General features: G+C 41.8%; 1 protein-coding gene across 1 annotated transcript in view; it reads right to left on the bottom strand.

Moving 5' to 3' along the window:
* The window catches only part of LOC119921810 (platelet-derived growth factor receptor alpha-like), a 101,037-nt gene that overhangs the window by 48,260 nt on the left and 37,182 nt on the right, over nt 1-15,595 (bottom strand). The window contains 6 exon segments of the mRNA XM_038741838.1: nt 481-675; nt 973-1,080; nt 1,222-1,429; nt 7,289-7,385; nt 8,523-8,704; nt 10,060-10,248. Coding sequence (XP_038597766.1) covers nt 481-675; nt 973-1,080; nt 1,222-1,280 — 362 coding nt within the window. The 5' untranslated portion in view covers nt 1,281-1,429; nt 7,289-7,385; nt 8,523-8,704; nt 10,060-10,248.

Below are 15,595 nucleotides of genomic sequence, written 5' to 3'. Positions count from 1 at the left end.
CGAGAATTAAGAAGTTATTTCAAGCACACTTGCCTGTTTATTGATACTGTAACTAGAGTTATGAGCAGCTCCATTATACTTTATCCAAGAAAGGGTTCCTTTAGTCTCCCTTTCAGGCTGCAAGAATCAATATTTTAAAATTAATCAAACGAATACTTAATAAGTGCCACACACCAAAGTAGTAAGTGAGTCACACTGGGATTTTTCCTTCGGGCAAAGCTTTCATTTCAATTCACATTTCTATTAATTTCATATACTGGGATTTAACTCAACAAAGACTATCAACTTTGCCACTTACAAGCAGAGTGGGTTTATATTTTTACCTATATGTAAGACTAAAGAACAGACTGTGTGTAACCTTCGCTACTAGAAGATGTCACGCTAAAATGCACCTTAAAACAGAAAATTATTACCTGTGAAAGGTTCACGGAAAGTTTTCTTTCAAATTATTAATCACTTCACGTTTAATACGTAACTAACCTTTGCTTCCTCCATCTGCAAGATATTGGCTTGACAGTCAGAAACACTATCATTGATGTAATCGATGTTTGCAGTTGGTGATTCCGTCTCCTCATTAATGCTATGTACATTTTTATCCCCATCTCCATTCTCTTTGATGGCCGGCTCCCTTCTTTCTGAAAGTTTCTCTCTTCTTTCTGGGAGTTCTTCACGTTACTATTTCCCACCACCCCCAAAAAATGGTAAATAAAATTACAAAAGGAAAACGGCAATACAAAGACAATAGATGTTGATTTTTCTGAGGGATTCTGCCAAACAAGATTTCAATGATTTCCCAAGCTAGGTTTTGAAATTGGAACAAAAGGGCTGGAATTATCCAAAATATAGATTTATTCTTTTTTCTGGCAATAGTGTACTAAATCAGTGCATTCTTCGGTATTTTTAGAGCAAGGACAACAGTGAAATCTCTGATAAGCCATACCTTTAGCAGTCTGTTCATATCAGTCTCCATACCGGAAGTTGTCATTCTCTGTGACCCTACGTTCAAGTCGTTGCCACTTCATCCGGGCAGTTTTTGACGTGAGCGCTCGACGGGTCATTCCCCTTTTCAGGTATTTCTTCCTGTGAACATTTTTATGACATTTTTATCTGAAATTCTTTTAGAATGGATCACCCATGCAACAAATCTTTCAAATTGAGTGTCTCATTTGAGAACAACCCTCGCATGAAAATGCTCTCACACCACCTAGGAAACATTCTTACCTGGTTCCACTGGCTGCAGTTGCTGGCAGTGCTTGCACTCTTGCAACGGGAATTCTCATTTTCTGTTAGCCTTAGTCGAATCAAGGTCTCCGGCAGCTACAGTGGAACTCGGGTCTTGATCAGGAGAATCAGGGGCACTCGGTTTTCGACTAACCTACCCCGCTACTCTATCAGACATGGGTCTTACTTGCGGCCGAAGGGCTGTTACCTGAAACAGTGAGGAAAATGCATCATTCGCCTCCTCTTTGAAGTCATTCCATTTCTCTCCAAAGTCACAAAGATTTCCCGGAAGTAACTGGAGGTTCTGTTCCCCTACCTCTTCGGTTTTACGTCGAAGAAACCACTTCTTGATTTCTTTTCTGAGCTTCCAAAAGCCTGAATTGATGCTGTAAATAACATCAAATAAATCAGGACTGAAAACAAAGGAAAATCTAGTGTTTACTTTTTATGCTTTTCCCTTAGACTGTAAGCTCACTGAGGGTAGAGCTTTTACCAACTCTGTTGCACTATACTCTCTCAAGCACATAATACACTGCAGATAATATGCACTAAATAAATACCACGGATTCATTGATTGCCCATGCGTATCTTCTTTCTCTGTCACCTCCCCACCCCAACTACGTATATCTTGTTTATCCATTCAAGTGTCTATAGGATAGAGGTCCATTAGATTGTACACTCATTTACAGCTGGGTATGTGTATCTGTGTTTGGTACTTCCCTAAGTGCTTAGTACAGTGTTTTGTACTCAGTTGATTGTATTTGTATTTATTGTATTTATTGAGCACTTACTGTGTGCAGAGCACTGTACTAAGCGCTTGGGAAGTACAAGTTGGCAACATAGAGAGACGGTCCCTACCCAACAGTGGGCGCACAGTCTAGAAGGGGGAGACAGAAAACAAAACAAAACATCTTAACAAAATAAAATAATTAGAATAAATATGTACAAATAAAATAAATAAAATAGAGTAATAAAATAGAGTAATAAAATAAATAAATAGCTTACTGTGTGCAGAGCACTGTACTAAGCACTTGGAAGGTACAGTTTGGCCACAGATAGAGACAATACCTACCCAACAATGGGCTCACAGTCTAGAAGCCGGGGAGACAGACAACAAAACAAACAGACAGGCATCAACAGCATCGATATGAATAGAATTACAGATATATACACATCATTAATAAAATAAATAGAATAATAAATTGTGGAAGATGAAAGAACATTATAAAACCTGTCTTGTTAATTCAATCAGTAGTATTTATTGAGTGCTTACTCTGGGCAGAGCACAGTACTGAGCACTTGGGGAAATATAATAAAGAGAGTAGACACAATCTGCCCTCGAGAAGGGTAGAGCAGCATGGCCTAGTGGAAAGAGCACGGGCTTGGAAGTCAGTTCTAATCCCGGCTCCACCACTTGTCTGTTGTGGGACCTTGGGTATGTCACTTCACCTCTCTGGGCCACAGTGAACTCAACCAAAAAATGGGGACTAATACTGTGAGCCCTATGTGGGAAAGCCCTATTGTGCCTGACCATTTAGATTGTTTAATAATAAGGATAGTTGTGGTTATTTAATTTAATAATTTAATTTAATAATCATGAGAAGCAGCGTGGCTTAGTGGAAAGAGCCCGGGCTTGAGAGTCAGAGGACATGGGTTCTAATCCTAGCTCCACCTCTTGCCTGTTTGTGTGACCTTGGGCAAGCCACTTCACTTCTCTATGCCTCAGTTCCCTTATCTGCAAAATGGGGATGAAGACTATGAGCCCCATGTGGACAAACAGATTAGTATGTATCTACCCCGGCACTTAGAACAGTGTTTGGCACATAGTAAATGCTTAACAAATACCATTATTATTATTATTATTATTATTATTATTATTTGTTAAGCATCTGTTATAGAGTATGCACTTAACAATTAGCCCAATTATTATTTACAAGTTGATGCTTGTAAATACCATCATTTGATTCACTACAGCTTTTAATGTGCACGTTCAATTAGTATCTATGGGCTCTAGATAGAGAGGGAGATGGAGAAAGCAAAAATATGCACCTCTACCCAATCACTTATATACACAGGTACATTTTAATTCATTTTGATTTACTCTTTAATTTACTTTATATATATATATCTATATATAGATACATAAATATGTATTTACCTCTATATTTGAAAACCTGCCCATCTGTTTCATTGGGTTCCTGTTTTATTTTGGCTCTTTTGCAAAATATTCATTTTTTGTAAAAACTTTGTCTTTGCTCCACAATAGTCTACAACCTCCTTGTTACTGCTGTGCTCTCCCAAGAATACATACAGAAGCTTTTTTTTTTAAGATTATTTTATGGGGTGTAAGAATTCTTAAAGTGTTCTTAGGGAAAATAATCTGACTATGCTTAATTACCTGGTTGCTCCTGAATTTTTTTTCCTTCATTGGGAATTGCTAACCAAAGAGTGGTAATCAAGGAGGGGAAATCATGAAGTAACACTTTTATTTAACATGTAAAGTAAGACCCATGTGGAGTCAAATTTAGAAGGTTTTTTGTTTGTTTGTTTTTTTTACCAAGAATAACCTCTTCTGGTCCCAGAGGAGCAAACTGGAATGAAGCTTACATCAGTAGGCTTGCTAATAAGAACTATGATACAATTATACAGTTTGCTTCACTATCATTATTTATTTTCATTTCATCAGTGGAATTTGGAATCGTCTACAGAAATGCATATTTTTAAATAGTAGCCGCAGAAAATAATATATCTTATTGGGCCCGGATTTCAAAATTTTAACAATGTCATTCATTCATTCAATCGTATTTCATTCATTCATTCAATCATATTTATTGAACGCTTACAGTGTGCCGAGCACTCTACTAAGTGCTTTGGAGAGTACAATATAACAAACAGACACACTCCCTGCCCACAACGAGCTCATGGTCTACAGGGGGAGACAGACACTTATAGAAACAAATAAATTACAGATATATAAAGATATGCAGCAGATATGCTTCAGGGAAGCAGCATGGCTCAGTGGAAAGAGCACAGGCTTGGGAGTCAGAGGTTCAAATCCCGGCTCTGCCAATTGTCAGCTGTGTGACTTTGGGCAAGTCACTTAACTTCTCTGTGCCTCAGTTACCTCTTCTGTAAGTGGGGATTAAGACTGTGAGCCCCCTTTGGGACAATCTGACCACCTTGTAACCTCCCCGGTGCTTAGAACAGTGCTTTGCACATAGTAAGCGCTTAATAAATGCCATCATTATTATTATTACGAACATATGTGCTGAGGGGATGGGAGGGAGGATAATTCTATTTATTTGTATTGATGCCTGTTTACTTGTTTCGATGTCTGTCTCCCCCCTGCCCCACCGACTGTAAGCCCACTGTGGGCAGCAATTGTCTCTATTGTTGAACTGTATTTTCCAAGTGCTTAGTACAATGCTCTGCATGCAGTAAGCGCTCAATAAATACGACTGGTTGAATGAACGAATGAATGAATGACAGAGGATGAAAGAAAGGAGCAAGTCAGTGATGCAGAAGGGAGTGGGAGAAGAGGAGAGGAGGGCTTAATTAGGGAAGTTTTCTTGGAGAAGGTGCTATGTGATTATCTCCTTTACCGGAAGATGTTAAAGAATTTGCTTGTTCTTGCAAACATTCTTTAGTATTGGCAGAGGCAGAATAGCAGGCACCAATAGTCTTAGCCATGATGGCATGCATGCCTTGTGGGGTTTTTTAAAAAATTATTATTCTTAGTCAATTGATAGAAGACCTTCTTGAGGTAGGTTTTGGAACCTATGATATGGCAAGAAGCTTCAAGATCATTCTAACTTGTGGCTGAGGCCTTGAGGAGTATCCGAACACTTTCTCATATTGTTCTTTTTATATCTCCCGGACTTTTAAATAATAGTAATAGTATTATAATTATTAAATTATTATTAGCATTACATGCAAACACTGGGGTAAACTACAAGAGAATCATACCGGAACAGTTCCTGTCCCACACCGGGTTCACCGTATAAGAGAAAGAGAGAACAGGGTTGTTGTTTTTTTAATCACCATTTTACATTCATTCAATTCATTCAATCGTATTTATTGAGTGCTTACTGTGTGCAGAGCACTGTACTAAGTGCTTGGGAAGTCCAAGTTGGTAACATATAGAGACGGTCCCTACCCAACAACGGGCTCACAGTCTAGAAGTTTACAGATAAGGAAACCAAGACGCAGGGAAGTTAAGTGGACTTCCCAAATAATAATAATAATGATAATAATGATGGCATGTATTAGTCACATGGGGCTCCAGACTCCCAGACTCATGCTCTCCCCAATAATCCACGATGCCGCCTTCTAGGTGGGAAGGTTCTCTATTGTAAATTCACCACTACCTCTGTTGGCAGTTCCAGACAGCTTCTTCCCATTACAATTCCCAGTTTTCAGTGGCACGTGGCAACTGTGGCTGTGACAACTTGAAACCCACATAGGGAAAGTAGATCCTGACAAGTTCCAGAGGAGTCGGCGAGAGGCCCGTCTGGGTGACGGGCTGAACTAAAGCCGCGATTTCAAAAGCAATAAGCAGCGTGGCTCAGTCACGGGCTCTGGAGTCAGAGGTCATGGGTTCAAATCCCAGCTCTGCCAATCGTCAGCTGTGTGACTTTGGGCAAGTCACTTCCCTTCTCTGTGCCTCAGTGACCTCATCTGGAAAATGGGGATTAAGACTGTGAGCCCCGTGGGACAACCTGATCAGCTGGTAACCTTCCCAGCGCTTAGAACAGTGTTTTGCACATAGTGTTTACTAAAATGCCATCATATAAAAAAGATCAGTTTCACTGCCTAAAATCAGATTACAATCAATGAATCGATCAATGGTATTTACTGAGTGCCGTGTGCAGAGCCCTGTGTTAAGCACTTGGGAGAGTAGAGTGCAACAGAGTTGGTAGACACGTTCCCTACCCACAGGGACCTTACAATCTATAATCAACGTGGAAAACAGCATGACCTAGAGGAAAGAGTACGGGCCTTGGAGTAAGAGGACCTGGGTTCTAATCCCAGTTCTCATACTCATCTGCTGTATGGCCTTGGACAAGTCACTTCACTTCTCCGTACCTCAGTTCCTACACCTGCAGGAAATGGGGATTCAAAAGACTACGACCCCATATGAAGACTAGGACTCCACACTGAGAGGCAGCATGGCTCAGTGGAAAGAGCCCGGGCTTTGGAGTCAGAGGTCATGGGTTCAAATAATAATAATAATAATAATAATAATAATAATAATAATAATGATTATGATGGCATTTATTAAGTGCTTACTATGTGCAAAGCACTGTTCTAAGCGCTGAGGAGGTTACAAGGTGATCAGGTTGTCCCAAAGGGGGCTCACAGTCTTCATCCTCATTTTACAGATGAGGTAACTGAGGCACAGAGAAGTTAAGTGACTTGCCCAAAGTCACACAGCTGACAATTGGCAGAGGTGGGATTTAAACCCATGACCTCTGATTCCAAAGCCCGGGCTCTTTCCACTGAGCCACGCTGCGTCAAATCCCGGCTCCGCCACCTGTCAGTTGTGTGACTTTGGGCAAGCCACTTAACTTCTCTGTGCCTCAGTCCCCTCTTCTGTAAAATGGGGATTAAGACTGTGAGTCCCCGTGGGACAACCTCATCACCTTGTAACCTCCCCGGCGCTTAGAACAGTGCTTTGCACATAGTAAGTGCTTAATAAATGTCATCATTATTATTATTATGTGGGACAAGGACCGTCTGATCTACCCCTGCGCTTAGAACAGTGTTTGACACACACAGTAAACGTTTAACAGATTCCATTAAAAGAAACAAAAACAAAAACAAAAAATGTATGGGGGCATTACCTTTCATTTAATGTAACATTACTATTAATCATAAAAAATATAGATAATTCAGGAAATAATAATTATCCCATAACTTTTTCCCAGAAATTCCACAGATAATAATAATAATATCAGTAATGATGGCATTTATTAAGCGCTTACTATGTGCAAAGCAGCGTTCTAAGTGCTTGATTCCACTAACACAATGATAGCAGTGTCCTAGAGTTAAAAATCCTCCAACTCACGTCTCATTTCTGTTGGTCTTCTTTAAGCTGCGCAATCTCTCGGTTTCTTCGAGATTCTGTCATCTTGTTCTTCTTTCATCTGTTTCATTACGCATACCTATAGAGGTAAGCAATTAATACTACATTTCCACATTAAGGAACATGGGAAGTACAATAGACGGCCTATGATCTACCCTGACTCACAGCTTCTTCGAGCCCTCCCTCAGCCCTTCAGCACTCGTTCATATTCATTCATTCATTCAATCATATTTATTGAGCACTTACTGTGTGCAGAGCACTGTACTAAGCGCCTGGGAAGTACAAGTTGGCAACGTATAGAGACGGCCCCTACCCAACAATAGGCTCACAGTCTAGAAACGGGCTTACGGTCTAGAAAAGGGCTCACACTCATGTCCACAGCTGTCCGTTATTCATTTATATTAATGTCTATCTCCCCCTCTAAACTGTGAACACGTTCCCTGCCTCTGTTATACAATACTCTCCCAGGAGGTTAGTACAGTGCTCTTCACACTGTAGGCGCTCAATAAATATGACTGATTGGCCGAGATTGTCTAGGTTTAGGCCTACTGCCTCAAAGTAGCCTTCTCCACCACCGACTTGCCTTTCTAGTCTCACCTCTGCCTTCCTGTTTCAGGAAACTGCCATGGCTCTCTAGACCTATTTTCCCCACTCTCCACCCTACACTGTGGAGTAGGAGCCATTGACAAATGACTGATTGAAGATTCCCATCAGGGAGGTGAGAAAGGAGGAGTGCCTGCACACTTTTTACACTTAACGTACATTAATGTGCTGAAACTATTCTGAAAATTTTACGAGCGCCTGCACACTTTTACGCTTAATGTACGTTAATGTGTTAAAATTACTCTGAAAATTTTACAATAGAAAATTGTATTCAATGACCTGAAGTTTTGATTAACTTGGATCGTACATTTCCCACAAATAGTTGATCTAAAATCTGTTATTCTCTTGTGATTTTGATGTCCAACACAGGAAAATCTATCTTCCAATGTGACACAAAAGGTTTCCATCCTAGATGGCTGAAAAATGTCTAACAAGGAACAGTGAATTTTTAACTCTACTGAATGACAGCCAATCTATCTGTAATCAGAACATCAGGTCAAAGCATAGCATTTGCAATTAAAAATGGAGAACACTTTGCAATCTCCTAGCTTCTCTCTAAATGCCAAGTTTCCCAAACTCCAAATTTAGTGTTTCTTTCAAAGAAAATCTACACCTTTGCCTTTTTCATTTCTGTCGCATCCTGCTGCAATTTCTTCAGCTGTCTTTCATATTGAGTTTGACTTCAGCACACGTGCATGCTCTTTCTGAGCAGTCTGGAGTTACTCATGGTCTGCGGCTTCTTATATTCAGATTTAACTTTTTTGGCTTTCTCTTCTGAACAAGATTCCACCAGGCCTTAATGACAAAAGGACATTTTCTTCTATTAATTTTTACGTAACTTTAGAATTCACGATGAGAGATCATTCAATGACCTCACAACTACTTCCGATAGGCTGACAACATTCTCTATTCCTCTCACGCTTAATTGTCATTTTGACTGTTGCTATGTTAGATTTCCCAAAGAAAACCCAAGACATGATTTTACGTGGTCTAAATTTAATGGATGAATAGAATATTCTCAATATTGAAAACATCAGTGATGGTCAAATCAAGAAGACTGAACTGACCACTCACTGTGTGCAGAGCGCTCTACTAAGTGCTTGGGATAATACAATACAAATAGAGTTGGTAGATATCTTCCCTGCCCACAAAGACTTTATAGTCTAGAGGGGGAGACAGACATTAAAATAAATTGGCAGATCTGTACATAAGTGCTGTGGGGCTGAGGTTGGGGTGATTATCAAGTATTTAAGGGTTACAGATCCAAGTGAACAGGCAAACATCAAGCATATTAAGGGGTACAGATCCAAGAGCATAAGCAAAGCAGAAGGGAGAGGGTGTAGGGGAAATGAGGGATTAGCTGAGGAAGATCTCTTGGAGATGTGACTTCAATAAAGTTTTGAAGGTGGTGAGTTTGGTGGTCTGTCACATCTGAAGGAAAAGGGGAGTTCCAGACCAGAGAGAGGACATGGGCAAAGGATTCAGCGGTGAGAAAGATGAGATTGACGTACATTGAGTAGGTTGGCATTAGAAGAGCAAAGTGTGCAGATTGGTTGAAGTACGAAATTCAGAAAAGATAAGGTAGGAGGGGACAAGTTGATTGAGTTCCCTAAAGCCAACGGTAATGAGTTTCTTTTCGATGTGGAGGCTTGTGGAATTTAAGCGCTTACTATGTGCCAGGCACTGTACTAAGTGATGGGGTGGATATGAGCAAATTGGGTTGGGCGCAGTCCCTGTCTCACGTGGGGCTCACAAACTTAATCCCCATTTTAAAGATGAGGTAACAGGCACAGAGAAATTAATAGGCTTTCCCAAGGTCACACGGAGGGCAAGAGGAAGAGGCGGGGTTAGAAGGTAGGTCCTTCTGACTTCTGGGTCTGTTCCCTACTCACTAGACCACATTAACTTCAGGGGTGGTGAGGAGCAGGGAGACGTGAACATAACTTTTTTTTATTAATAGTATCTATAAAAAACACTGTAGGAGTTTACAATTCTGAAATAAACAGCAAATCAACTCATGATCTAGATAGGACACTTGTTCTAATGCACATTTCACATAGGTCTTACTTGAATTTTTCTTCCCTTAAAAAAATGGAAATGGGAAAATAAGATCACACATAAAGGTAATTACATTAAGTTCCAGTTCTTACCTAAATTCTGAAGCACTTGATTTCTTTCGAGCCGAGTATCCCGACTTTTACGCTACAGCATCATTACTTTCTCTTCATACTGCTTCTTCGGGGTCTGCAGCCTTCGCTGACTGTTTTTGAGTCCATCGATCAGCTTTGAGTTTATCGCAATTTCACAAGTAATGTTGGCTAAGTCTGCCTGGTAATTAGCTATTTCAAAAGAAAAGAAAAGAAAATCAATAGGCATATGTCACAAAGGTGTTCCTGAAAGGAAGAGAGGCAAATAAGAGAACAGAAAAATGACCATTTCTAATTCACTCAGGGTGTAACGTGAGAGTTATTTGGGCACACCACACACAGCTTGAAGATACTGACTGCTCTCAGGGCCTGAGACATCAGATACCAACCATATTAAAGATGAAAAGGAACAACATATTGATTAAATGGAATAATGGGGCCAAACAAACCATTGTCATCTGTGAAGCTCAGGAAACCCGGCGGACTTATTTGGGATGGCAGACTTATAATATCCTTCTAGGGGATAGAGACAAGAAGGCCCTGAAGAGCCTGGCGTCGACACTGAAGACACAGCTTCCGAAAATTGGAAAATGCTGCAAATCTTCGATTGTCATAGATATGAATCATCAAGTGGGAAGTAGGAGGGGGTGGCCAGATAAACAGTGAAGAAAACAAGGCCATGTGCATGTAGACTCAGGGCAGCCCTGACAACCACTGACAACTAGAGACAGCAGATATCAGGGACCAGGGGGAGCAGACTGCCCACTTAGAACATTAATTCATTCATTCATATTTACTGAGCACTTCCTGTGCGCAAAGCAGTGTACTAAGCACTTGGGAGAGTACAATATAACAATAAACAGACACATGCCCTGCCCACAACAAGAACACGGATTCCGGGGCTGAGTTCCAGCTCGTTCTGGTTTACTTCTGACAGATGACGCTTTTTTATTAATAATAATGATCAGGATGGTATTTGTTAAGCGCTTATTATATGCAAGTCACTGTTCTAAGCGCTCGGGGGGATACAAGGTTAACAGGTTGTACTGTACTCTCCCAAGCGCTTAGTACAGTGCTCTGCATAAAGTAAGTGCTCAATAAATAGAATTGACTGACTGATCTTTTCTTCTCTGGATGAGAATGGCTTTCTTGAACTTTCTCCCTCAAGAGCACACAATCTTCACACACCCAGAATAGAAATATCTAAAGTGCCAGATATTTTTAACCATGTTACACATTTTTACTCCAGATAGTTAGGTAAAGTCTATTAAAACCTTTAATTTCTTGATCATTTAGCATTCTATGGGGTCTTTTTCTGTCGGGCAACAAATACAGAAAGCAATGAGATTAGAATCATTTCTGGATTAAGGTTTGGAATAACAAAAATGCATTCTTGTGGGGAGAAGCAACGTTCTTAGATTATCCTCCCTCACTTTCATTCAGTTGTACTTCCCAAGCGCTTAGTACAGTGCTCTGCACACAGTAAGTGCTCAATAAATACAATTGATTGATTGATTCAATCATATTTATTGAGCATTTACTGTGTGCAGAGCACTGTACTAAGCGCTTGGGAAGTACAAGTTGGCAACATAGAGAGACGGTCCCTGCCCAACAGCGGGCTAACAGTCTAGAAGGGGGAGACAGACAACAAAACAAAACATATTAACAAAATAAAATAGAATAAATATGTACAAGTAAAATAAATATATAAATAGAGTAATAAATACGTACAAACATATATACATATATACAGGTGCTGTGGGGAGGGGAAGGAGGTAAGATGGGGGGGGGTCACTTCACTGACCCCAGATACCACAAGGTCCCACTGAGTAATAATAATTATAACTGTGGCACAGATCTCAACAATGTGGTGGGTGGGTGTGTGTGCTGCCAGAGGATGAGGGGACGAGTAGAGATACATCTAAGTGCTCAGAGGGTAAAGATTCAGGGTGGAGAGATGAGGGTTTATTCAGGGAAGGTCTCCTGAAAAAGATGTGACTTGGGAAGGGATTTGAAGATGGAAGAACGCAGGTCTGTTCTAGACTGTGAGTCCGTTGTTGGGTAGGGACCGTCTCTATATGTTGCCAACTTGGACTTCCCAAGCGCTTAGTACAGTGCTCTGCACACAGTAAGCGCTCAATAAGTACGATTGAATGAATGAATATGACCCCCATTTTACCTCCTTCCCTTCCCCACAGCACCTGTATATATGTATATATGTTTGTACATATTTATTACTCTATTTATTTATTTATTTTACTTGTACATATCTATTCTATTTATTTTATTTTGTTAGTATGTTTGGCTTTGTTCTCTGTCTCCCCCTTTTAGACTGTGAGCCCACTGTTGGGTAGGGACTGTCTCTATATGTTGCCAATTTGTATTTCCCAAGCGCTTAGTACAGTGCTCTGCACATAGTAAGCGCTCAATAAATACGATTGATGATGATGATCATGACCGGCCATCCCAGACAGTGAAGAAAAAGGTTACGACAGAAATCTTTCCAGGAGGGCTCCAAACTACCCCGTCTTGCGTTTAAGAAAGAGTCCCTGGGGGTGCCTAGAAGATAGAGATAGAGAGTCCAGCATGGCCTAGTGGATAGAGCCCAAGCCTGGGAGTCTGTAGGTCACGTATTCTAATCCTGGATCCACCACTTGTCTGCTGCGTGACCTTGGACAACTCACTTCACTTCCCTGTGCCTCATTTACCTCATCTGTAAAATGTGGATTGATACTGTGAGCCCCACATGGGGCAGGGATTGTGTCCAACTCGATTTGCTTGTATCCACCTCAGAGCTTAGTACAGTGCCTGGCTCATAGTAGCAAATACCATTATTATTATTATTATTATTATTATTATTATCATCATCATCATCATCAATGGAAGGGTCCTGGGCTGGAGTAAGATTTCCAGAGCAGCCCTGTCCCCCACAGAGATGTTCCAGGGGGACTGTCCCAAAACGACATTCTGGGATTGTCCCACAATTCTGAGACAGTGACTGCAGAAATTCCAGAATACTGCGGAAGCAGCATAACGTAGTGGAAAGAGCACGGGCTTGGGTTCTTTAGAGAAGCAGCGTGGAAAGAGCACGGGCTCTGGAGTCAGAGGTCATGGGTTCAAATCCCGGCTCCGCCACTTGTCAGCTGTGTGACTTTGGGCAAGTCACTTAACTTCTCTGGGCCTCAGTTCCCTCATGTGGAAAATGGGGGTTAAGGCTGAGTCCTCCATGGGACAACCTCATCACCTTGTAACCTCCCCAGCGCTTAGAGAAGGAGCGTGGCTCCATGGAAAGGGCACGGGCTCTGGAGTCAGAGGTCATGGGTTCGAATCCTGGCTCTGCCACTTGTCAGCTGTGTGACTTTGGGCAAGTCACAACTTCTCTGAGCCTCAGTTCCCTCATCTGTAAAATGGGGGTTAAAACTGTGAGCCCCCCCGTGGGACAACCTCATCACCTTGTAACCTCCCCAGTGCTTAGAACAGTGCTTTGCACATAGTAAGCGCTTAATAAATGCTACCATTATTAATAAATGCTATCATTAATCAATCAATCAATTGTATTTATTGAGCGCTTACTGTATGCAGAGCACTGTACTAAGCACTTGGGAAGTAGAAGCTGGCAACGTATAGAGACAGTCCCTACCCAACAGCGGGCTCACAGTCTAGAAGGGGGAGACAGAGAACAAAACCAAACATACTAACAAAATAAAATAAATAGAATAGATAGGTACAAGTAAAATAAATAGAGTAATAAATATGTACAAACATATATACATATATACAGGTGCTGTGGGGAAGGGAAGGAGGTAAGATGCGGGGGATGGAGAGGGGGACGAGGGGGAGAGGAAGGAAGGGGCTCAGTCTGGGAAGGCCTCCTGGAGGAGATGAGCTCTCAGTAGGGCCTTGAAGGGAGGAAGAGAGCTAGCTTGGCGGATGGGCAGAGGGAGGGCATTCCAGGCCCGGGGGAGGACGTGGGCCGGAGGTCGATGGCGGGACATCCTGGCTGAGTAGGTAAGAATGAGGTTGTCATTAATGTAAGTTGGTGATAACAAGGGCCTTTTTCCCGGGGTGGGGGCCGGGGGGAGAGTCAGTCAGGACCGGACCGGGAAAGGGGGTTGGGGGGCACTATAAGGAAGGTCGCTTAAGTGGGGGGGGGTGGGGGGATTAATCCCACCTCCGCCACTTGCCTGCCATGTGACCTTGAGCAAGCCACTTCACTTCTCTGTGCTTCAGTTACCTCATCTGTAAAATGGGGACTAAAAGTGCGAGCCCCACGTGAGACAACCTGATTATCCTGTATCCACCCCAGCACTTAGAACGCTGCTTGGCACATAGCGCTTAACAAATACCATAATTATTATTATTATTACTATCCACTTCACCACGGTGTGGGTCCATCTCAGTGGTTGATACAGTGCAGGATAGGAAGTGATACCAGGCTGGACCAGAATTCCAGCAGCCGCAGTGGAGCAAGGCCCCCTCCCCAAAGAGATGAATTCATGGTCCATCCCCAGATTAGCTTCAGACACTGGTCACAGAGAGATCTTTTGCGTGGGCTCAGGGGAGGGGGAGAAGGTGAACGGCGGGGAAAACCCCTTCTGCGGGACCCTAAAACTGATTCAACAATGAGCAACATAAACTATTAACCTTCAGTTTATGGCTGAATTGATGTAAAAAATTCTACCAATTGGAAATCTGAAGTATTGTTATTTTAATAATAATAATAATAATGTGGTATTTGTTAAGCGCTGGAACGAGCACGGGCTTCGGAGTCAGAGGTCATGGGTTCAAATTCCAACTCCGCCACGTGTCTGCTGTGTGACCTTGGGCAAGGCACTTAACTTCTCTGAGCCTCAGCTAGCTCATCTGTAAACTGGGGATTAAGACTGTGAGCCCCACGTGGGACAACTTGATCACCTTGTATTCCCTCTCAGCGCTTAGAACAGTGCCCTGCACATAGTCAGCGCTTAACAAATGCCATTATTATTATTATTATTATTATTATTATTATTATTATTATTATTATGTTCAAAGCACTGTTCTAAGCGCTGTGGAGGATACAAGGTGATCAGGCTGCCCCATGTGGGGCTCACAATTTTAATCCCCATTTTACAGAGCAGGTAACTGAGGCCCAGAGAAGTGAAGTGACTTGCCCGAAGTCACACAGCTGACAGCTGGTGGAGCCGGGATTTGAACCCCTGACCTCTGACTTCAAAACCCGGGATCTTTCCACTGAGCCACGCTGCTTCTCTAATGTCACTAAGGAACTTGGAAATAGTTAACTTTCATTCATTCATTCATTCAATCGTATTCATTGAGTACTTACTGTGTACAGAGCACTGTACTAAGTGCACGTTTACTGTGTGCACAGCACTGTACTAAGCGCTTGGGAAGTACAAGTCGGCAGCATATAGAGACGGTCCCTACCCAACAATGGGCTCACAGTCTAGAAGGGGGAGACAGATAACAAAACAAAACATGTGGACAGGTGTCAAGATGTCAGAACAAATAGAATTAAAGCTAAACTTTATGACGGGATTTG

Source organism: Tachyglossus aculeatus, unplaced genomic scaffold, assembly GCF_015852505.1.
Source record: "Tachyglossus aculeatus isolate mTacAcu1 unplaced genomic scaffold, mTacAcu1.pri SUPER_30, whole genome shotgun sequence".
NCBI lineage: Eukaryota > Metazoa > Chordata > Mammalia > Monotremata > Tachyglossidae > Tachyglossus > Tachyglossus aculeatus.
Note: the sequence above shows the minus strand (reverse complement) of the source record. Positions and strands in the feature narration are given on the sequence as shown.